Here is a 25049-nt window from a genome sequence, read left to right on the forward strand (position 1 = left end):
TCTCCCTACTTTCAGTTCTTTTGCTCTCTTATGAGCATGTTGTCATTTTATGTGTGTAGTGTTTTAAACAAATATTGTCCGTAAAAAGTAAAGAACAAAGGCTACCGATTTGCTTGATACATTTGAACTGATAATTTGCTTAGACTTAGCTGAATTTTGCTTATAACATTTGCTGATTTTAATGGCTTCTTTTTGTGGAAAGGCATTCAGACCCGTCGTGTCTTCTGTGGTTCAAAAAAGGGTGATTGTGTGACTGAAGTATCAGACGAACTCTGCGACCCAACAAAACGATACGAAAACACGACTGAATGCCACAATGAACAATGTCAAGGTCAATGGTTTACCGGTCCATTTTCAAAGGTAAAAGTTTTGTAATTTTTGTGTGTGTTGTCTTTACTAGGGAAAAATTCTAGTTTAACTTCTTTTTGCTATCTTGTAAAGGGGTAAGGCAAAGAAAGTGGAACTTACAGTAATTAATCCAGGGCCAAAAATATACTCTGAGAAGGTATTGCCAAGCTACCGTGTTAACCCTCTTCTGATTACTGAATCTTAGAAATTTGCTTACTTCACAGGTCTTTGACAAAACATCATTTTACCTTAATTTTCTGTTATCAGTTTTTTTTGTTAAAAGGCAATTCCTGTTGTTTGAGTAGAATTTTAAGCCATATCTATGAGTTCTTTTCTATATTTAGAAAATGTATTTGCGGATCTTTGAAACCTAATGAATTAGGAATGAGCAAAGTTGTGAAGCTGGAAACGGTTTTGTTGTACTTCATTTAAGCAGAGGATTTATTTTGCAAGGTTTCACTTTTATACGACAAAGTTTTTAAAGGTCATCAAAGGTCAGGGCCCTCTAGAAGGAGTGGAGACAGGTATTTCAAAATACCTTCCAAGGACATATGTAGACACATCCCTGAAAGTTTTATTTTCCTAGCCTAACCCCTTTCCAAGATAGCAAAAAGTAGCTAAACTAGAATATTACCTTCACTACTTTATTTTTGGCTTATTTAAAGTATTAGGGACGTTTAATTAGAATTTCCTAAATCGCTAAGCACTTCAATTTTTATTTTTCAAGAATTATATTCATAATCTTCAATAGTTTATCTCTAGCTTCAAAACTACCATATTTAAGGCATTTATTTACAACACTATTGACATCTGAAGCCTTATCATTTTTTAAGCACTGGCTCTAATTCTTCCTCGTAAAATAAACATTTCTTCACTTCCAAAGTGTCACAAACATTTTCATTCATTTCTATGTTATTTTCCTGTAATTTCATCACGGTTTATTACATTCTCAAAAAGTTCTATTCTTTGGCACTTTATTACTGAGGCCCCATTTTCATCGTTACGAGAAGTCCAGACTGACTACTTTGTCTCAATTTATTAACATACCATCACAATATTTTACTAATATGCTATTTGGCTGAATCTTCCAGATCTTCAATAATTTTATCCTAGGCCTCCCTTACATACCCTTAATTTATATTTAGTGCTCTCTCTACTTTCTTTACATTCCTTTATTCTCTTATGATCTCTTTTCTTCTCTTATGATCTATCACTCATATACATCTTGTATAAGCTTCCCCTCATTCATAGCTGAGTTTCTAACCCCGCGTATTTTATTGAACAGGGTTGATTATAAATACAATATTTATTAAAATAATCTTTATATATAAAACTTAAAATGAAGATGAAATATTATGCAAAACCCTTCAGTTTTTGATATCTTGCAAACAATTTAAAAAACGATGATCATTCATTTTTGCAAATATGTTAATGAAGTAGTAAAGAAAGGATAGTAATTTAAACTTGTGTTTTTTGTTATTGTTACTTTTTTATGTTGTTTTTTGTGTTGTGTATGGAGGGGACCCAAGATTAATATTACTTATCCTGTGATGTATCGTGTCTATTACCTATGTATTGTAATGTTGTGATGCATTGCATGTATTATCAAATGCTGTTTTGTGTATAATTTTTCTTCGTCCCTTCCCCCGTAAAATTTGCTCATGACATCTTTGTCCGCTAACTCATAGAAATATTGCCGTATAAAGAAATTTGACAAGTAATCCAATTTTTAGTACAGCCAGGGGTGAAAACACCCTTAAAATTTCCCATACTATTTTAATATAAAAAGATGGCGTGCAATCTAAACAAAAATATCTTTACACCATCATCTTGATGTTTCATTTAAAAACTATGCGACGTTAACAGCCAAAAACAGCAGAAAAGCTAATATTAATAAGGGATGGTTTTGAATGAATAATCTACTTTTACTATTCTTAGTTGAAATTCATTGGATCAATGACGTTGAGGTTCTTTACCTTTGGTTTTATATGATTAAGTTGTAAAGCTTTTGTTTGGGAGTTATTTTTATTTCTATCTATTGGTTTGTTCGTCATTATTTTGTTTTGTAATATTCAATTCTTGGAATTTTTGTTCTTTTATCTGTTAAGGAACACAAATTTATACCTTATCAGCATTGGTGGCCACAAGGCAAGAAAAGGGACAACTCGTCCACTCTATGACACAAAAAAGAATAATGTTAGGAAACAGTATGCCAGATTGCTCACTAAGATCTCTTCTAAAGTATTCTCTTAGGAGGGCTGGTTGCCCTCCAATTGCTTTCGACTCTTAAAAAGGGTATTAGAACTTTGAATTTCAAATTGAATGAGCCCCTTTCGAACTTCTTGCGACAACCCCTTTTATATGAAGCTTCCTGGTCTAAGAAAGCCAAAAAATAAATTAAATAACACGTTGTTCCTACATCATTCTTTACTTAGGTAGCGCTATTGCACTGCCTATGATTCTCTTTTGTATCCCCAGAAATATTTTTTTCATGCTTGATCTTGACAGTTTCTGTAGGTGGCCTTGTGTTCTTAGGCTATTATCATTGGAATGACGGAACTTGTCATGCTTGTGTTATTTCCAATAGGATGGAATTAGTAACAAATTCTATAAAAGACACATTGAATTGAAAGATCAGCCTTTGTTCAAACAAAATACTATGTTTGGCTCTATTGACCTCTTAATACTTCTCACCTTTGATCCAACAAAAACCTTTTATGCCACCAGGGCATGACTTACAACACTATTTCAGAGCACGTGGGGGTTTCAACCCTAGATGCATTGTTATATATTCTTTGGACTATCTTTAGCAAAATTGCTATCTCAAAATTTCAATCAGATTCGTATTGGTGAAAAGAGGGGTAGACGAGGGGAGGGGGAGGCTAATTGTCCTCCATCATTTTGGACTCTTAAAATGGAACTATAAATTCCAATTTTGAACAAAATGAGCCTCCTCTAAAGTTTCTACAACCATCCCTTCCATAAAACCTTAAGTGTCCCCGGGTCATAACTTACAATCCTTGCCCCCAGGCTTTGAGGATTTGCTTCAACCCCAAAAGCCTTGTTACAAAATGTTTGTACTATTTTGAATAAAATGGCTATCTCAAAACTACTACACACCGTGTACCAAGACACTGTGGTCAAGACACTTGACCACAGATTAGCTTTCTGCATTTGCGCTTGATTGACACAACTAAATGACACAACTGCAGACGTGGCAGCTACAACTAAACGGAACCATGCTAACAAATCTTAAGTTAATTACGAAATGCTTTTTTTAAATATTGAAAATACTCAAATTTTTTCGCTTTTTATCTAACTGACTTTAGCTTCCACTGCAGAGGGTTGGAAAGTTTGTACTGGGACGATTCAAGCCCTGGTTTGTTTTTACTTTGTTAAGTCTTCAATACTGTATTTCAAAAGACTTTAGGAGCTATTAGGAGTGCTAGAGCTATTTTATGGTCAAATGTCTTGGCCCCAGTGTACCAAGACACTGTGGCCAAGACACTTGACCATAAAGTAGCTTTCTGCATTTGCGCTTGATTGACACTTTCTTGTAAGTTGACTACCTTTGGCTAGGGAGTAACAAGGATTGTGAAGTTAAGTTCTTCTTTAGTAAGGCTTTAAACGAATGATGAACCATTGAGGATACCGGTCTAAATCCATCCTTTGATTTTTACTTTTGCTAGGTGCGTCAATTCCCGGAAATTAGGGAGGCGGCAAAATGAATTTGTCAAAATCTGGGAGGGGCATTAATTTTTCAGTGAAAATGCCAAAACCTATTTTACAATGAAATTAATAAAAAACGTTATTTGAAAAAATTTAGGGCAGAGGTGGGGGGATCTTGGGAAGGGGGCAAATGCTGTGATCCCCCCGCAATTGACGCCGCTGCCTTTTCCTTTATCAAATTTCAAGAAGCTAATTATTTTCTTCTATTTAAGTGCTCCAAAGAGTGTGGAGGTGGCATCATTGCACGTAAAATATTCTGTATCACAGATGGAGAATCAAATCCTACAGCTTGCGACGCTGACAAAATTCCTTTTGGTACAGAGTCCTGCAATAAATATGATTGCTCTGATTTGATAACCACACCACTGCCAGATACTGATCTCGATGTTTGTACAGATGAGGATTATGAAGATGAAGAAGAATATTTTGAAGAATCTGGAGAGGTCGAAGCAGAGGTTGATATCTCTGTGTTTAGTCTTAATGTAACAGTGTTGATGGTCATTCTTTTTTACTTTTTTTGAAGGCTTGGGGGTAGAGATGGGTGGGTAGCTGGATTTTCTACTTTAAAAGGCAGTAATTTATCAGGATTTGCACCAAGATTAAGGTTAAGTCAGGGAAAATTATGAGCCAGTTTGGAAAGAGGGTACAGGATAAAAATATGTTTTTTTTACTCTTTTTTTAAAACATACTGGAGAAACTTGTTTTACCAATATCATTTTAGGAACCAGGGAGGGTGGGGTGGGTCCGTTCACTAATATATTCTCCGATTGTGGTCGATTTCTCACCTATCTCTCTGAGGGAGAAACAGGATATAATTCATTTAAAAAGAAGTATAAAGATGCTTCTGAATTATTTGGGGACTAAATGAGAAGAAAAAAATGGTTTAACGCCAATTAGTAATTTTGGGATAGTGGGATTGCGTGTACATTAAAAAAAAAAAATGCAATTCCGCCCATTTAACTATTCAGATGAACTGTTCTGAGAACACTGCAAATGGGTTCTTGCCTCCTATGTCCGTTCCCAAACATAGAAATTTTCGTTTCCTTCCTTAAGGTACACGCCCAAAAGAGTGTCTTTTGAGATAATTTTCGTGGAATCCAACTCAGCTTCTTATCATCATCATCATCATCATCATTATTATTATTATACTTATTATTTTTAATAATAATATTAATATTATTGTTATTACTACTATCATTATTATTTTTATTATTATTGCCATTATTGTCATTACTATTATTATTGGCAGATCATACACCAAGTAAAAACTCGGGCCACAAAAGCCCATTACCTCCACACCAAAAAAAGAAAAGAAAACATCCAATAGCTGCTGGGATGTTATGAAAAATAATGATTTGCATAAGAATATAACTTAGAATATAATACTGTAATAATCATATAATAGTAATTACCAGTTGTAATAAAATACGAAAAATGAAAATATTTTTATCGTTCTATTCTTTTTCTTATCCCTCTCTCTCTCTCTCTCTCTCTCTCTCTCTCTCTCTCTCTCTCTCTCTCTCTCTCTCTCTCTCTCTCTCTCTCTCTCTCTCTCTCTCTCTCTCTCTCTCTCTCTCTCTCTCTCTCTCTCTCTCTCTCTCGCTCTCTCTCTCGCTCTCTCTCTCTCTCTCGCTCTCTCTCTCGCTCTCTCTCTCGCTCTCTCTCGCTCTCTCTCTCGCTCTCTCTCTCGCTCTCTCTCTCGCTCTCTCTCTCGCTCTCTCTCTCGCTCTCTCTCTCTCTCTCTCTCTCTCTCACTCTCACTCTGTTTATTATTAAGGTTTAGTTCTAAATTATATTTATTATGTTTTCACTCAATCATATTTTGTTTATGTTTACTCATTTATGTTTCGTCTTCGTACTTGTCTAAATTTTTCTTTTCTTCTACACAAAATACAGGGAAGCATTAATTACGTCATTATGTGCTGGTATGTTGGGCGACTGTATAGTTACAAGCTGTATTCATAGTTAGCCTATAAAGCCTCAGACAGTTATCATCCTGAGACACCAAAGAGACGCTACATCGAAAAGGAATAAATAACGACATCATACTTTCCCTCAGCGTGAGGATCATAAATCAAACAGTTCGTGGTAACGAACTGTAGTAAGGAGCGACCCGGCTCAATAGTAACCAAAACTCTAAAAAATGGAATTTTGATACCAATAGCTACATCAAAAGAATCGCATTTTAATGCTGGTTTTAAATATATAAGTTTCATCAAGTTTAGTCTTACCCATCAAAAGTTACGAGCCTGAGAAACTTGGCGTTATTTTAGAAAATAGGGGGAAACGCCCCCTAAAAGTCATAGAATCTTAACGAAAATCACATCATCAGATTCAGCGTATCTGAGAACCCTACTGTAGAAGTTTCGAGCTCCTATCTACAAAAATGTGGAATTTTGCATTTTTTGCCAGAAGGCAGATCACGGATGTGTGTTTATTTGTTTTTTTGTTTTTTTGTTTGTTTTTTTTTTCCCAGGGGTGATCGTATCGACCCAGTTGTCCTAGAATGTTGCAAGAGGGCTCATTCTAACGGAAATGAAAAGTTCTAGTGCCCTTTTTAAGTGATCAAAAAAATTGGAGGGCACCTAGGCCCCCTCCCACGCTAATTATTTTCCCAAAGTCAACGGATCAAAATTCTGAGATAGCCATTTTATTCAGCGTAGTCGAAAAACCTTATAACTATGTCTTTGGGGACGACTTACTCCCCCACAGTCCCCGTGGGAGGGGCAACAAGTTACAAACTTTGACCTGTGCTTACATATAGTAATGGTTATTGGGAAGTATACAGGCGTTTTCAGGAGGATTTTTTTGGCTTGGGGGAGGGGTTGAGAAGAGGGGGATATGCTGGGGGAACTTTCCTTCGAGAATATGTAATGGGAGAAGAAAATTTCCATGAAGGGAGAGCAGGATTTACTAGCATTATTTAAAAAAAAACAATTAAAAAATAAAAGTGAAAAAGCTTTTTCAGCTGGAAGTAAGGAACAGCAATAAAACTTAAAACAAACAGAAATTATTACCCATATGAGGGTCTCACCTCCTTCTAATACCTCGTTCTTTACGCTAAAGTATTTTCAGTAATTTCAACTACTTATTCTACGGCTTTTGTGATTCAGGGGGTCATTCTTAATGAATTGGGATAAAATTTAAGCTTTAGTGTAAAGAGCGAGGTACTGACGATGGGGCGAATCCCCTCATATATGTAATAAAAACATGAGAATACAAAAGTTCTTTACGTAAGCTAATTTATAAGTTACGTAAATCTTTTACCAATAAAAAGATTCGTAAAAAATTAAAAGTTCTAGTTGTATTTTTAATTAACCAAAAAATCGGGGGGCAACTAGGCTTCGTCCCCCGCTTTTTTTTCTCAAAATCATTCGATCAAAATTATGAGAAAGCCATTGAGCCAAAAAAAAAAAAAAAATATGCAAATTTCGTTTTGATTATTCCTCTGCGGAGAGCCAAAATCAAAACATGCATTGATTCAAAAACGTTCAGAAATTAAATAAAAAAAACAAGTTTTTTTAACTGAAAGTAAGGAGCGACATTAAAACTTAAAACGCACAGAAATTACTTCGTATATGAAAGAGGCTGCTTCCTCATCAACGCCCCGCTCTTTACGCTAAAGTTTTTTACTGTTTTAAAAAAGAAGAATTGAGAGAAAGAGTCAAACTTTAGCGTAAAGAGCGGGGCGTTGATGAGGAAGCAGCCTCTTTCATATACGAAGTAATTTCTGTGCGTTTTAAGTTTTAATGTCGCTCCTTACTTTCAGTTAAAAAAACTTGTGTTTTTTATTTAATCTTATAAAACCCTGGAAGTAGCATGGACTATGAATACTATGGACTATGGACTGTGAACACTAAAAATGATAAGATTTGTTTACCACAAATAGTAACCTTTTGTTTTGTATGGACTGCACATAAGATTTACCTTATAGACCCTGAAACCTGGAACTAGTGCTAAAAACATAAGACCCTGGAATGAGCGAAATATATAAGCTCTTATAAGACCCTGAAATTAGTACCTGCAAATAGACCCTGGAACCTAAAAATCCTTATAAGACAAATGTTACTGGTTCTTGGAACTAAACCCTGGAGCCTAAGAACCTTATAAGACCCTGGAACTAGTGCCTGGAACTGGACCGTGGAACCTAAGAACCTTTTAGGATCCTGGAACCAGTGTCTGTAACTTGACCCTGGAAACTGGAACCTAATAGCCCTACAATATCCTCGAATTACTGCCTGGAACTAGACCCTAGAACCTAAGAACCTTACAAGATCCTGGCATTAGTGCTTTGAATTGGGACCTGGAACCTAAGAACCTTATAAGACCCCGGAATTAGTGCCTGGAACTACACCCTGGAATCTATGCACCTTATAAGACCCTGGAACTATTGCCTGGAACTGGACCCTGGAACCTAAGAACCCTATAAGACCCGGGAGCTAGAGCCTGGAACTGGACCCTGAAACCTAAGAACCGTATAAGACCCTGGAATTAGTGCCTTGAACTAGAGCCTGAAACCTGGTACCCAATAGCCTTGAAACCTGGAACCTAAGAACCTCATAATACACTGGAATTAGTGCCTGGAACTAGACCCTGGGACCTAAGAACCTTATAAGATCCTGGAATTTGTGCCTGGAACCGGACCTAGAACCTAAGCACCTTATAAAACCCTGGAATAAGTGCCTGGCATTAGACCATGGAACCTAAGAACCTTATAAGACCTTATAACTAGTGCCTGTAGCTAGACTCTGAAACCTGGAACCTAAAAACCTTTTACTACACTGGAATTAGTGCCTGGAACTAAACCCTTGGACCTATGAGCCTTATAAGACCCTGGAATTAGTGCCTGAAACTAGACCCTAGAACTAGAAACTAGGAGCAAGACTAGGACTAGAAACCTAGGAGAAACTAGAACAAGAACTAGAAACTAGAAATTACTCCATACGTGAAAGGGTCTGTTCCCTCCTCAGCACCCTGCTCTTTATGCTAAAGTTTTTTACTGTTTTAAAAAGTAGAGTTGAGAGAAAGAGTCAAACTTTAATGTAAAGAGCGGGACGTTGAAGAGGGAACAGCCCCTTTCCTATACTGAGTAATTTCTGTTCGTTTTAAGTTTTAATGTCGCTCCTTATTTTCAGTTAGAAAAACTTTTTTTTTTATTTCTTAAGATGTGTTAAGATGTCAGTCTTAAGATGTTTCAATTTTTTCAAATTTTTCTTTTAGAATATTTATTTCTAACTGCAATTTAATTTTGTCTTCCAATTTATAATGGTATAAGAGTCAAAGGTATGCAAATAAAGTTCTTTTTTTATTAGTCCGGGGAATTGATATGCGAAGTTATAGAAGAAGTTGGAAGTTCTACGATCGAGGAAGACCTAGCTTCTAGAGAATTAACAATAGTTGAAAGTGGCTCAGGAGTCCTTGACGTAGAAACGTCCACAACAGCTACAGTAATAACTCCAGATGCTTCAGGCGAAGAAGAGGCTGAAAACAAATTAGGATCGGGTAAGTTTGTGCTTCTTTAGGACAAGTGAGGTGCTGACAGATCAAGCCTGTTGTCTCCACATTGTGATTATTTTTATATCGGCCTGCAATGGCCTGAGATCGGTTGCCGGCCTTTTAGTTTGGCATGTGGTGGCTCATCCTAGTGATTTCAGTAGTATTTCAAAGCTTCTTAAGATCTAAAATTAACACCATTGAATCCAGCTGTATTTACCTTTAGTTTTCTGTCTAGATTTTCGAATACTGTAGAGAAATTATACAGATTTATTCTTTAAGCTATTTTTAATATTATGTTTCAATAGTAATAAAAGAAACAAATAAAAACGCGAATGCATATTTCTAGACATTTGGAAAAGGGTATTGAATTCCAAATCCTTTGATTTACCCGAAAATTGACCGCTATTTAAAAAATAAATAAAATCGAATTTTAAAATAAAGTAAAGAGCTACTTAAAAACTTAAAAAAATATTATCCGGTGTGTGAGGAGGGGATCCAAGCCCATATCAATCCGTGCTCTTTGTGGTAAAGTTTGACTGGTGCTTTTCTGAAATCATTTTAGAATGAGACAGATGTAGCAAGTTGGTAATTGCAAGTATTTTGTATACAACTTACGTTAAAAACTTTTAAAGAGACAATTTAATTGCTTAAAGTAAGTGCAAATGACTAAGACCTTTCATCTTCGAGGCAGTCAGAAAATAAATTGAAATTTTTATTACGTTCCTCCCGAGTGTAAGCATTCACTCATGAAGCTTCAATGAAAAAGACAAATTTTAGGGTAAAGAGTGGGGAGCTGAGAGGAAGACAGCTCCCCTTCAATACGGAATATTTTTTGTTCTTTTTAAATCTTATAGTTTCACTTAGGTCCTTTTGGAAAAATCTGTTTTTTTAAATTTGACTTATTCCCCCTATATTCAGAGTTATCCTGAACATTAAAAGGACATCCACTCCCCCCCGCTCATCCAACATTTATTACGCTGAAGTTTAGTTTATTATAATATTGCTTCAAGAATAAAGGCTCCTTTAGGCAAATATTGCCAGATCATAAAATATGGTATCCCTATAAATAATGGGGGTGCTCGCCTCCATCAATTTTCCGGTATTTACGATTGAGTCCACCTCTTTCATTATATTGCTTCAATAGCTCAATAATAAAATTCCCTGTTAAAAAATATCATCAATAAGAGGGGTGTCATTCCCTCAGCACCAAATATACCTCTATTCAAAATTTCTTCTACAAATAAAGGGATTCCTGGGGTAAATAGCCCCTTCACAATTATCAGAAGGACCTCTCCTTTATAGTTAAAAACTTGATCATAAGAATTATTTTTTAAGGGTTTGAACACCCTTCCCTCCAAACCAGAAGAAATCACCTTTTTCTTATTGGCTCAGAAAACAAATTCTTTATAATTGCTTGTATTGCTGCCTAAGCGTTTAATAAGAACCGTTTTTTGAACTTGTACAGTACGGTTTTCTGATACGCTGAATTCGATGGTGTGATTGTCGTTCAGATCCTATGACTTTTAGGGGCTGTTTCCCCCTATTTTCCAAAACAAGGCAAATTGAATGAAACTTATATATTTAAAATCAGCATATAAATCCGATTCTTTTGATGTATCTATCAGTATCAAAATTCCGTTTTTTAGAGTTTCGTTTACTATTGAGCCGGATCGCTCTTTACTACAGTTCGTTACCGCGAACTGTTTGATTGTACATAAGATTTGAGGCAAATGCGCAACTGAATGCGAGTAGGGCCCCTAAAAGTGAGAGGCTCTGTAGTTAGCTTTTCTCACTGCTCAAAACCAAATGCATATCTCATTATTTACACCGGATAGCAGTCTGATCCAATGCGGCCACAAATTTTTGTTTTATGGCAAAAAATTGCAGAAATTAGCCCTTTGTTGTAGAATAATATATATTATTATTGAAAAGTATATTATATTTTTTAATTCCCGTAAGGATGAACCATATCCCAATATTTTATGTGCACCGGCCCATTAAGGTCTCCCCTTAGAGGAAAAAAACGCAACAGCAATATATATTTTTATTTTTTAATTCCCGTAAGGATGAATCCTGTCCCAATTTTTTGTATGCACCAGCCCATCAAGATCTCTGAGAAAAAAAAAAGAAAAAAAAAAACGCAACAGCAAATTAATAAGTAAACACGCATTCGTAATCATCCTTTTCGGTAAGAGGAAGGTTATGTGTGTTTTTTAGTTCAAAACTTAAAATCTATACTTAATGTTTCTGGGGTTCTAAGTTTCTAGGATATGAAATGAGCTTCTTCGTCTTTTCGTTCATCACCTTGAATACCTAACTGATGATTTTTGTCAACCAAAGTCTCTAACTGGAATGTACTTTAGTATATTCTCTGTTTTTTTTTTTTTTACAAAGGCACAAAAAAATGACCCCCCCCTGAAAAAACATAATAAAACTATGATTACTAGTTATAATGCCCTCTATTTTGTTAATACAGCCTTTTATTTTGTAAGTAAACGCTCCTTATGCATGATGCCAAATATAATGTATTGAAAACTGAGAGTTAATTTATCTACCCCCGTTTCCCCTGGCTAATTAAGATTAGGATCCTCCTTTCCCCAGGCTAATTAAACTTTTTTTTTTAAAGTTTCTTGCATAATTGCTATCTTCCGTTTAGAATGGCATAGAACAGATCCGGAAAAATAGTGAAAACAACCAATAATTTCAAGGTCAACTGAATTCGTGCTTGAGTCAGAATGTTTTTAAACACATATGCAATATGGTTAAAAAATAACTTAAGGAAATAAAGTGTTGCTAGAAAAGATAAAAACGAAGTGGGGACATTGATGGGAATGGGTATGTTTAGCTTATTTATAACACAGCGAAAAAATCCATTCGTGTATCAAAATTATTTAAGATAAATCTAGTGTATTTTTTTTTTGCTTTATTGAAAATAATTGTTCAAATCTGATGATTCCCATGACGAATTTTGACTATTTTTATGTGTCTCTTTACAGTCAAAAGTTCTCCCATTTTTTTTTTTTTTTTTTTTTTTTTTTTTTTTTTTTTTTTTTTTTTATGAGGGTAATTACAACTAAAAGAAAAACAGTGAGTAATTTTATTAACTGTGTTATTCGCTTAAGCTCAGATTGTTGTCTGTTTTAGGGTAGTTTCAGAATTACAAGTTAGTGTGATTAATTTAATTAACTCAATTATATCAGTTAATTGACTATTTCCTAACTAGTAATTAAATTGTTTTGTTAATTATTAACTAATTAGTTTAATAAAATCAGTTTTATATTAGCGAAATCAAATTCTTATATTTAGTTTAAAACCTAGATAAAAATGTATCAAAATAAAACCTCAACCGATATTCTGAACCTGTAGTTCAGTTTTCTAATTAGCAAAAAATAATAATCGTAAATAATAATAATAACATATTCGAACCCTCTTTACATTCAAAAATGCACTTAGAGGAGTATGGAGAAAGAAACATTCATAATACAAAATACTTACCATAGCAAACACTAAAAAATGCACTAACAATGACTCACAAACGACTAATACAACCCAACGGAAATTCTACGAATGATTTAGATCGCTGTCTGAATCTACCTTCAAATTCATCTATCTTATCACATATCTCATAAACTCTGTAACATTTGGATATATAACTGTTACGAGACCAAATAGGAACACGGAGAAAATATTTGCAAAATTTGAAAAAGACAGACCGAATTTGTTGACGTTCTGACGTGGTAAAAATCTTCCATAATTACACCAGAAAAAACACATGGGGAGCCAAAAACGAGCTACTGAGCCGAGAAGGTTTTTTATTTGTCAAATTGGCCTTTAACTCTAGAAGGAAGTCCATAGGACTTTTTCAGGTTCTTTCTCAACACATTTATTGTTAGTAACCGTGTTGCTCAAATCGAGGTCCCGAATGAAAGTCCAGTGTACTTGAGAGGCGCAGTGGCAAAAATTGAGTAAAGGCCAAACTGAATTTTTGAATTGGGAGGGTGATAACAACCACAAACCAGAAATTCAGCTTTAGCAGAAGTGACTGACAGTCTGCGTCAGGCCGCTAATTTACTTTTATGGCTATAAGCAAGGCCTCGTCACAATATATTAAAGTCACTACTATTTTTTTCACTTCAATAAGAGATTCACAAAATTACTCTTTTTGCATAGTTACTTGCCTAAATCTAATATAAAACTAATATGAATATAAAAGTAATACAAATATAATATGAAAGTAATGTAAAAGTAAATCTGATATAAATATTCTTTTCTGCTATTAGGTTGACAAAGTTCACTTTTTACAACTCTGATTTTGTATGAATTAATAGCCTTTTCACCGTACTTGTTTAACCGTATTCAACCCTTTTCACTGTACCAATGTCAACATTTTTCACCGTATTTATTTATCTGATATAATCCTGCTAAAATTACTTTTCTTTTTCATATAGGAGTTAAAATAACAACAATAAAAAAAAACAAGGAAGAAATCTGAAGTTTTGTCTTGATTCAAATTCCACTTTATTTTTCTTTTTTTTTGTAGGGGTTTCCATTGACGGGTCTGGAGAAATTGGATCCGGTTTCGTTGGTCAGGCCAGGGACGGCCTTGAAAGTATCAGTGGCCTTGATTTAAGTTCAGATGGTGCTACGGAGGGTTATAATACAGTTGACGGGAGTGCTGAAGGAGACATTAGTTCTGGTGAAAAGACCAGTGATAGTCTCAGCGACACTGCTGAGGATGTTAAAAGCACTGAGGAAGATAAAACAATAGAAGATAGTTTGGAAAGCTTCACTGAAAGTATCCCAGAAGAAACAGTAGATAGAAGTGCAGAAAGTACAATAGGTGCAACTACAGAAGATAAAGTTGACGCTAGTGCAGAAACACCCGTAGATACAAGTGCAGAGGGCTTAGTAGACACTGGTATAGAAGGAATAGACGCTAGTGCAGAAGGGATACTAGACACTGTTGAAGATAGATTAGATGCTAGTGCAGAAGGAGCTATTGATTCTAGCGGTGAAGCTATGCTAGAGGTGAGTGAAGAAAAGGACACAGAAGCTAGTGCAGAGGCAGTGATAGATGAAAGCAGAGAAGAAAAGATCGATGCTAGTGCAGAACGCATAGATTCAAGTGCAGAGGGCATAAACTCAAGTGCAGAAGGTATAGATTCAAGTGCAGAAGTTGAAATAGTTGCGTTGGAATCAGAGGACTTAATTGAAGGCTCTGGTTCGGATACTGGAAACATAAGTAATCTTGAGTCAGGTAATGATGTTGATGATTCTGGATCTGGTGAAGAAGTGAGCTCAGGGTTTGTTCTTGTTCCCGAAAGTGAAGAAGCTACAGATGAAGAAATTGGTGATCTTAAAGAAAACGGTAAGATTATAAGCCTAATGGGGATGCTTTGTGTGATTTTTGAGTTGCATACATAAACTGCTTTTTGCATTAAACTGCTAAGCTTCACAGTAGAAAAACTCGTATGGCACTATTTGGTTTCATCCGTCAAAAATCTTCTTCCTTTTTCCTAAAATATTGTCACCAAAATATGGCCAAAAAAGGCCGAAATATGGAAGCTAATATGAGGCATAGATGGAGTGGCTTGATAAAGTTAATCTTGGCTTATCAAAAGTTTTATCAAAGTTAAAGGTATATTAAGAGGAGATGAGGGATTTCAAGACTCCTTTGGGAAAGAGCGTGAGGCTTCTTTCCACAATCACGTCAGTATGGACTACTAATGTGCTGGACTTCTCTGGAACGTTCTAGGAGAAAATTCGTACCAAGGATAAAGAACTTAAATAAAAAACTAGAATACTGGTTTTTTAATATTGCTCGTAGGTTCAAACATGTATTCAAAGCATATCGGACAATTTTTCCAAAAGTGACACGACAAGAAAAAGAATTAAAATTCATTTCCAATTTATAGAAAATAATGTGGATACAAATGCAGATTGACTATAATTGGGAAAATATAAATTATGTCTTAAAAGAATTTGATTTTTGGCCAATTTTTTTGGCCGTACTATGCTTGAAGAATTTGCGTAAGATTTTGTTCCAAGTCTAGAAAAATTATATGAAATAAATGATATTGTTTCTTTGAGACAAAGAGAAAATTGTGTTCGCCATAGGGCTATTTTTTAGTACCATTACATTTGAAATCACACTTGAAGGGGGTTGGGGGTGGGGAGTGGTTTTCACTTCCACCCTCGCTTGGACATATTGATGTTTCCCCTTAAGTATATTTTCGCACAATTTATCATTTGTGGTCCTTTTTGTAATTTGCCTTTCCCTTCATTGTAAAATAATTATTTGTGCACGTGGCTTTCTGTGTCAAGAAGATTTCCATTTTTTTATTTTTCTGGCTTAACAATAAAACTAAATTATGCCTAACTACCAAAATACTTTTAGCTGCGGCAAAAATGGATAACCGGGGGAAACAGTGCCCCCACCCCCTCACACAAATGTCTATCTACGAAACAGACATCGTTTTTAACTACCAAAATCGATGTAGCTGCTTTTTCCAAATATTATAAAAGTCGATAACTGATGGGAAACAATTTTCTTGTTGATTTGCCTATTTCGTACGAACGGTATCTAAAAGATAAAAAACGGGAACAATGATATTTTTGATTTTTAAAATAAAAACAAAAGAACCGAAGACAAAGAACACAAGAAAAATGAAGACAAAATAAAAGAAAAAAGTGTCCCATTTGAGTAAAGCTTTTCCTCAGATAGTCTCTTGACAGTTCTGAGAAACAGTTCTTAAAACAGAATTGGCCGATCATGATGGTAAAAATCCTCTAATATTTTCCAAATACTTGAGGTGCCATAGGATCAAGATCAAAATACGCCAAAAAAACAAAGCGGGAATAAAATGTTAAGTAAAAATTTAATCACTTAAATGGAGTCAATAATGTCTTAAATAACCAATATAAAAAGTGACATCAACGTAATGATCAATAAAGACAAAAAAAGGATGAAAAGACGAGTATTTTTTACCAATATTCCCTTTTCTTTTTCAGCTGCCAATGTATAAAAGGAAAAGGGGTAGAATCAAACTAATTAAACTTAGAAAAAAAACCAGTGAAACGAAGGTGACATTCAACTGATTAGAAAATAAATAACTACGAAATTGAAGTAACTATAACTTGATGTCTTCTTGGTTTTCGCTAATTTTCATCCCCATTGGATTTTCTCTTGTCCTTTTTGTTTTTTACCCTGACGTTTTACGATTTTTTAGTTTACTTTTTCTTTCTTTTTTTGAGACTGAAGATCAAACGTGAACCAAACGTGAGTCCAAGACATTTAACATTTATTTTTGTCATATATATTATATTTTCTCTGATGAATATGCTGTAATCTTTTAGTTTTTTTGTTTATTATAAAACTTTGTTATCCGTAGATAGATAGATAGATAGATTTATTCACACGAAAGCCCAATTGAGCCATGGTGACATACACAAAACAAGCGAAAAAATACAGCAACAAAACATAGACTGAAAAGACACTAAAACTAATTATTTGAGAAAATCATCATGATACCTCATACGTACCCTGACGAACTTTCCAATATTATTCATATTTAAGTAGTACCTACTTCTCAAAATTTCCCAAAATCCACTCTCCCTCCCCCCGACCTCCTTACGAAAATTGCTGTATAAGCAATTTTTTCTAGTGCTTTATCTTCATTAGGATATTTTTAATTTTTAGTTTATTGTTACTTATTCTTACAAATCAAATGCCTAAACAAGCTTTGCTTTGGGTGCACTCATGCCTTAGTGGTAAATCCCACCATGAATTTTCTTGCCAAAATCTTGGAATTTTTGCAAAAAAAATTTTTTTGCGAAGTCTTTTATTTTCATTATGGTCATTTTCTAAAAGAAGTTGTACCCTGTTCTTTTCCTAGTATCCGTAATCCCTTGAGTTTCTTTTATGTCTTCACGGAAATTAACTGCTAAATGAGCTTTGTTTTGGACATTCCAGCACCCGAATCGCGAATATCACAATGTTTTTGTTTTGTCAAAATCTTTAAATCCTTGCGAAAAAATTCTAAGAATTCTTTCATTTTTATTATGTACTTTTTCTATAAAAATTGTATATCTGGACACGCTTTTCTATAGATATACTCACTACTGAGTGCGAATACAACGATATTTTTCTTGTCAAAATCTAAGAATTTCTACCAAAAAAATTTTTCTCTGAAAGTTCTTTAATTTTGTTAATGAACTTTTGTATAAAAATTGCCCCATATCCTTTTGCCATATCTAAATTAGCATAACATCTGACTTTCTCGTATTGTCACTGTCACTCTTAAAGGTAAAATTTGGTACGTTCCTGCTTCTGAGATTCCCCAAAAGTGTTTATTAAGCTGTTCTCAAAAGAAAGATCAGCAGAATAATATAGATCAGAAGGATCAATGAGTGATCAGACACAGATGGCTCCGCTGATCCTCCTCTTGAGAACAGCTTAGGGAACTTTTTTTTGGCAATCATTTCAGAAGTTTGAAAGCATCCGATGTGAAGTATGATAGAAAACGAAGAAATGAAAAATACTTAAGAAAAGGACAAAATCAAACAAGGGTAATTTTCAGCGACTAAATGAAACGAAAAGACAAAGGGGGAATTCTGGAAAAGAGACGTTGTGCTGAAAAAAAGGAAGTAAAAAAGATAAATTTTAAAGAAAAAACTTACGATTTGAATTAAACTATACTGAATTAATAAGTGACTATTGAAACTAGAAGCATTTTTTTCGATGCTTTTTTTTTGTCGTACATCATGAATAGCCAGTGTAGTCTCAGAGCCCGTTTATATCAGATGTGACATTTAGACGTGATAATAAAGGATAAAAAACAAAGAAAAGAAAAACGAGAATTGGGTTTTATAAGGCCAACGAAAATACTGGACGAAACAAATTTTTTGAAAGTATATTGTGTGAATAACATCGTTTCTCTAATCGTAGTTTTGGGTGAGCTGCCTAATTTTGAAATTATATTTTTTGGCTTTCCAATTTTCAGTCTTTGTTAATTCTTTATTCTATAAGTTTGTTATTTTGGTGGTTCTCCGCGTTGTTTGGTATCTAAGGTTTTTTAATTCTTGCAACTTTTGCCTTTATTTGTTTTTTCGTTTGCTTTCCGTGTTGTTTGTTTTTATCCGGTTTTTTTCGTTCACGTTTTCATTCAGGAAATGTGAATGTGTTTCTTTCTGACTTTTTCCTATAGTGCTGAAGAAGAGAGGTGGCTAACCTTTCAAAATATCTGTTTTGTTTCGTCTAGTATTTTCGTTTCTCTTATAAAACCACATTTTCATCATTTTTTCTTTGGTTTTTCATTCTTTGTTACCGCAGGCCAGAGTGGCTTACAAAATTGTCTTAGAATTGATAGCGAGGATTAAATTGTTGCAAATTTAATACTTAAGTAAGCTTGGATTATTTAGCACATCATGCTTTCTTGAGTACTGACAATTATGATGATTATGCACAAGACTCCTATGAAGAAATGGATGAGTCTTCAGAAGAAAGTGAAGAAGAAAATTTCTTTGATTATGGTGTTGAATCGGAGGCAGAAAGAGGTAACAGATTTTGCAGGAATGGTTTAATAGTTAAATGGTTAATGGTTTAATGGTTTAATGGTTTAATAAAGCTATTAAGTATGGTGGTGGTTAGTTAACTCTTCAACTTGTATTTTTTATTCCTTGAATAATAGCTAAACAAATAAATATTTTATTACACCGGAGAAACAGGAAAACGTTGCTCTATGACATACAAATAAAAAGTGAAACAAAAATGCAGAACAAAACATTGACGCTAGTTTAGGTATACATAACAGTTTGCACAGTTATACTGAAGATATTGTGACTCGGACCACGTGATTAACAAAAAGCTATTGACGTGCAGTTTTTTAAGAGATTTCACACATTTTCGCTGAGATTGCATAAAATGTAAGCAATATTACTGCTTTTACTCACTCCCTAAAATTTTTGGGTCCATTTTGGTATTTCTGGTTGGCGATTTTTTATGAGGATCTTGACTCGAAAATTGTTATTCTCGACTCAAAAACAGTGAAATCTTGGGTCCGTTAGCAGCAATCCCGGTGAAATTTTGTGCATTTTCGGCTCCTTTTTTCAGTTATGACTTAAAAGGAATGCCGTATACCAAAGATAAAATCCCCTCGATTACATTCGTCTTAGGCTCAAACACTCCCTTATAAACACTTTTACATTAAACCTCTATATAACACTTTTTCAGTATAGCATCTCGCTTGCAATTATTGCTTGGCTTCGTCAATTTCCTGTAGAATTTTAAAAACCTTCCAAGGGAAACTCATGTTATCTAATGGGCATAGATAGGGTTGGGAAAGGGTGGAAAGGGCTCCCCTAAATATTACTTTTTTAGAAAAGATGTCTAGAGATAAGTTTAGACTAGCATTTTGGCACCACAAGGTGAATTTTGCATCTCCTAAATACACCCTAGTTGACCTCTTAAAACTCTTTCCCTACCCCCACAGCTTCAGAGTGGTTTTACATAATTAGGTTCTACATATTTGAGTATTTTATCCTTAAACTGTGCTCCCATTTCACTGCATATACCGAATTAACTATGGACACACGTTTTTACGACTTTTTGATAACAGGTGGTGGTTATTTTGCTTTACATTTATTATTTGAATAATATGAGCTAGATTGAAATATTCATTGTGAAAAATAACACTATGAATAGAATGAGGTGTCATAAAACTAAAATTACTATTAAATATCGTAGTAAAACATATATTCATTCCAATTAACTAATCATACCGAAAAAAACCACATTACTTCGTTAATAACAGTTGAGGGATAGACTCTGATGTCTTATAAGTGAAATCGCTTGGACTTTGGTTTTCCTACGCTAGCTTGGGTGTAAGGTGACAACGATGCCTCCCAAGAGGACCTATCCAGCACCTTGGATCAAAGATTTGCAACTTCATGGCGAAAAATCCTTCTCAAGGTAACGTCTAAATGTTACCCTCCATCACCTGCGCTTTCTGATGCCCGGAAGGGCCCACTACCCAATATCATGGGGTAGATAATCTTCGCTCACTCTCATCCTGTATCTTAAAAAACGCCATCGTCTGATTTTGGTTTTGTTAGTCAAAAATGGCTGTATTGTTTTTCCTGTATAAAGGTGTCGGTTATCCTGTTTGTTCAGTGAATATCAAGGATACATCTAAGACAGACTCAAATCCAACAGTTTTATTGGTATTTCGAAGGTTCTTAAAGTCTAAAACATCCTCAAGGATATCAGTACAAACTTCAATAGACGGAGTGGCTAGGCTAGAACCCCGAGTGTTAGTGCTTCTAGTTAGAGTAGAGTTGAGGCTAGAGCCCTGAGTTTTAGTGCTTCTAGTCTGAGTGTTAGTGCTCCTAGGCTAGTGCTTGAGATTTCTGGGATGTTTTATTGCAGATCTTCTCTCAGGTATGATAGCAGGGTTTATTCAGAACAATCCCAGCCAGAGAGAGTACGGCTCTATTTCAGTTGAATACCAATTCCATCCGTAAGGTTTTACATTCGGTGAATAAAGTCATCGGGAATATCAAATAGCAGTACGGATAGAAAACATCTCTCTTCCCCCTGTCAATCCGCACAACCAATTGCTGGTCTTCATATAACATATCAATGAGACTCTTATCAGGAAAACCCCAATGCTCCAGAATTCCCATGGGGGTGTTTCTATAGACAAATCCAAATGCCTTCAAAAAGTCGTTAAAAGCAACAATAATTTGTGTTTTCACAAACCCGATAGTTTCCCACTTCGTACTCAGCACACACAAAGATAAACATCCATTTTCCATAAATCGATGTAATTACCCCGTCACAAGTAAGTTGCACTCAACACACGCTCAAAGATAAACTTCCATTTTCAATAAATAGATGTCACATACCCCGCCCCAGGCAAGACTTGCGAATAAATTATCAAGGCTAACACAGTACGTGGGTGGGACACATGTGTCTCGAAGCTTCTGAATATTAAGTGCCTCTTTAAACTTTCGCTAAACCTACATAACCCTTCGCTGCCACCTTCAACTTTTGAAAGTTGATATCGCTAGCTATTGTTTGGAGTATGCGTTAGCACTACAAAACGGTCATTTGCTAATATTACTAGTAAGTCACTAGTGATTACTTACTAAAATTGCCAGATTGAGGACAGCAATCAACGTAAAGATTTAAGCTAAGGCCATATTTAAACACAAAATTTGTAAAAGTAAGCAGCAACATTAAAACTTAAAACGAACAGAAATTACTCCGTGTATGAAAGGGGCTTTTCCTCCTCAACGCCCCGCTCTTTACGCTAAAGTTTCTTACTGTTTTAAAAATAGAGTTAAGAGAAAGAGTCAAAATTTAGTGTAAAGAGCGAGGCGTTGAGGAGGAAAAGCCCCTTTCATATACGGAGTAATTTCTGTTCGTTTTAAGTTATAATGTTGCTCCTTACTTTCGTTTAAAAAAACTTGTTTTTTTTTATTTAATTTTTTATATAATAGCACAACAAAAGTGGAGTTTGCGAAGATGTACTAAAATGAAAAAAAAAGAAAAGGAAAAAGAGTATGGATTATGAGACCCTTTACCTAAACCAAAATAAAAATAAACAACAAAACATTACAATATAAAACCCCAAAACAACACATAAAAATACATAAAAATACATAAAAATACAGAAAAATTGCCCACTGAAAATATAGTTAATCTGTTTCGAAAGCATACCTACCGAGCAACTCCACACGTAAATCAGATTTAAAGTGGTTAAAATTACCATTATCCTTAATATCATTACTAAGTTTGGTCCAAAGCTTAGAAGCTCTATAAAAAAAAAGAAAAAGATCTCCTACGATTCAAACTATTCCTCTCGTACACTGATTTGGTATCACGAAGTATCATAGACATATATTAGTATATTAGAATCACCTGCTTAAATACAGATTTGATAATAATAATTATAATTTATTTTTAACCCACTATAAACAACAAGAAAAAAATGAAGTAATGAATTACAAGAAAAAGAGACCAAAATAAAACAAAAAACAATCATCTAAGACAAACACATTTGAAATAGCAGACTCCAGCAACCCCTCATGGAACAAGGCCATTTTTGCTGTTATATCTGAAGCATTAAAATTCCGTATTTAGATTCTGCATTTGAGAGCATATTTACTGAAAAACATTTTTTTTTTAGACCGTCTCACTGCTAAGCGGTCAGTAAGATCCGCAAACGGCTTAAGTTCGCAGGAGGGATCTGGTGAAGTTTTGGACTACGATGTCAAGGCTGAATATGATCCTGTCACGACAATTGCACAACCTAAAGATGAGGAGATTTCGGGTAGGAGCCTCTAATTTCAATTTATGATTGTGTATTATGGGATATGTATCATTTATAGATGGCATTCTATGTGTCATTTTTGAACTCTAAGATGACTAAAATGATTTGATAGTTAAAGTGAAAGAGAGAGCTTGCTTAGTTTTGTGAGGTGTTTTGTTATACAATTGCAATAGTTCTTATATTTGGAGAAAAAATTATTCCTGTCTTTCAAAACGAGATTTAAGACGTCAAGGTTGGACCTAACTTGCTTAATCTAAAGATCAACGAGTTGGAAATAGGGATCTCTAGCTTGAATAGGTGTACTTTTAACCGCAAAAAAGGAATGATCCTTTGTATTTTGTGTTGCCAAAACTTTGCGGATAAAATTAAAAGAAGTTTCCTCACGTTGCCTAAAACGAGCTGAAGTTGTCCTATGCAAGAGGTTTTTTGCCCCCTGTCCCCCACTTTGTAAGGTAAGGTTTAACCTTTAATTTATTAGCTATAATTACCAACTGACTGTATTTATTTCATTCCAATATCTATTTAGTAAATTGTGAATCAAACTTTATCGTTGTCACTTATAACTAAAAAGTAACAACCTCCGTGTATAGGCCTCCACTGCCTCATATAGAGTAGTTCTGGATCATTTTAGATTTTAAATTTGTTCTGTAATAAAGTATAAGCACCCGTTGGGAGCTGTGAATGGGTTCTGTTGGATGTTTGTCACCTACCCACCTGAAATTTTTGCGCTGTAAGCCTTGATAGGACGTATAATCTATTAAGGGTTAAATAGGGAGATTAAGCAAATGACACTTTATATTCTAGTTTTAAAAATAGTGCAACCCCAATGTCTGGGGAACCGCTTGGGTGATCAAGCTCCAACTTTCAAGGAGTATTGGAAAGTTTTTTTTTCAAATGCCCTTTTTTGGAGGGGGGGGGACACAAAATTGAAAGGGTATGGGTTGCAATGTTCTTAGAAATAAAACATCCCTACCCAAAATGAATTTCCCTTTTTCGGGCAAACAATTTTTTTTATGTTAAACCTTTTTTTTCAAACTGTGAAACTGGGGGGTTGAAAACTAGTAAAACAACTATTGGTCCTAGGTGTTCCTAGTTCCTATATACTAGGTGTTACTAGTTCATATAATAATGTAGCATTTAGTTCATTGTCTACACGTAAGACATATTAGATTTGACATTGTATTTTCATAATAGCAAGCCCTTTTGAGGGTGTTTTCCTTCTAATTCTGTAATTATTTGTTCTGTGTGTTCACATGCAGATCACATAATTTTGATTGCTCAAATCTATTTTGGTCTTATACTTTGAATATTGTGTGTCTTACCATTGATATTTATTTGTATTTGTTTGTGTTCCTATCACCTTCATGTATGCTATTTTCTATCACACTTTTGTCATGTCAGCACACTTACAGCTCACATAAATTTTACTGGTCCCATATTGTAAATTTAGCCTATTCTTCAAATATTATGAGCCATCCTACTAATGTCTCTTTATATTTGTTTGAGATCCTATTGCCTTTATGTAGCCTGATTTCTGTCATTGTTTGTCATGCCTTAACACTCGCAGCTCATCTTTTCCTGATTGGTGCCACATTATTTGACCCCTTATTTGGTTAATATTTGCCATCCCACTGATATTTCTTTTTCTTTGTTTATGATTCCATTACCTTCAAGTGTACTATGGATAGTGTGTCATTTGTGAAGGTTTTATATGTCTGAGATAAATATGGGTGATTTCTCTTTCCTTATGAATTCTTCTATTCTTAATTCAGTTATATTTGATCAACCAAGTAGTGCTGGTAAACAAGAGGCACACATTTCTGACCCTCTCCTTGAATCTATGGTTAGTTCTAGCTGTAATTATCACACCACCATTGATTATTGTGATAATATTATGCCCTCACTCTCTTCAAACAGTTGCTTTAATGTTTTTTGTTTGAATGTGCGTGGGATAAGAGATAAGTGGGACACTCTTAAATCGTATCTGTGGTCTGATAATTCTTGTCCTTTTGATGTCATAGGCTTGACGGAAACATGGTTATCTGACAGTGATAATTTTACAGCTTATGACATGCATGGTTATATTGCCATTCATGTCCCTAGAATGGTAACAAAGTGTTCTGGGGGTATTTCTTTGTTCAT

General features: G+C 34.7%; 1 protein-coding gene across 1 annotated transcript in view; it reads left to right on the top strand.

Moving 5' to 3' along the window:
* LOC136028800 (papilin-like) overlaps positions 1 to 25049 on the top strand; it is a 387506-nt gene that overhangs the window by 169240 nt on the left and 193217 nt on the right. Inside the window, exons 16-19 of the mRNA XM_065706703.1 lie at positions 9390 to 9579; positions 14114 to 14941; positions 18994 to 19128; positions 22764 to 22907. Of these exons, the coding sequence (XP_065562775.1) occupies positions 9390 to 9579; positions 14114 to 14941; positions 18994 to 19128; positions 22764 to 22907 (1297 nt within the window). The remainder of the gene's footprint in view (positions 1 to 9389; positions 9580 to 14113; positions 14942 to 18993; positions 19129 to 22763; positions 22908 to 25049) is intronic.

This window comes from Artemia franciscana, chromosome 7, assembly GCF_032884065.1.
Source record: "Artemia franciscana chromosome 7, ASM3288406v1, whole genome shotgun sequence".
NCBI lineage: Eukaryota > Metazoa > Arthropoda > Branchiopoda > Anostraca > Artemiidae > Artemia > Artemia franciscana.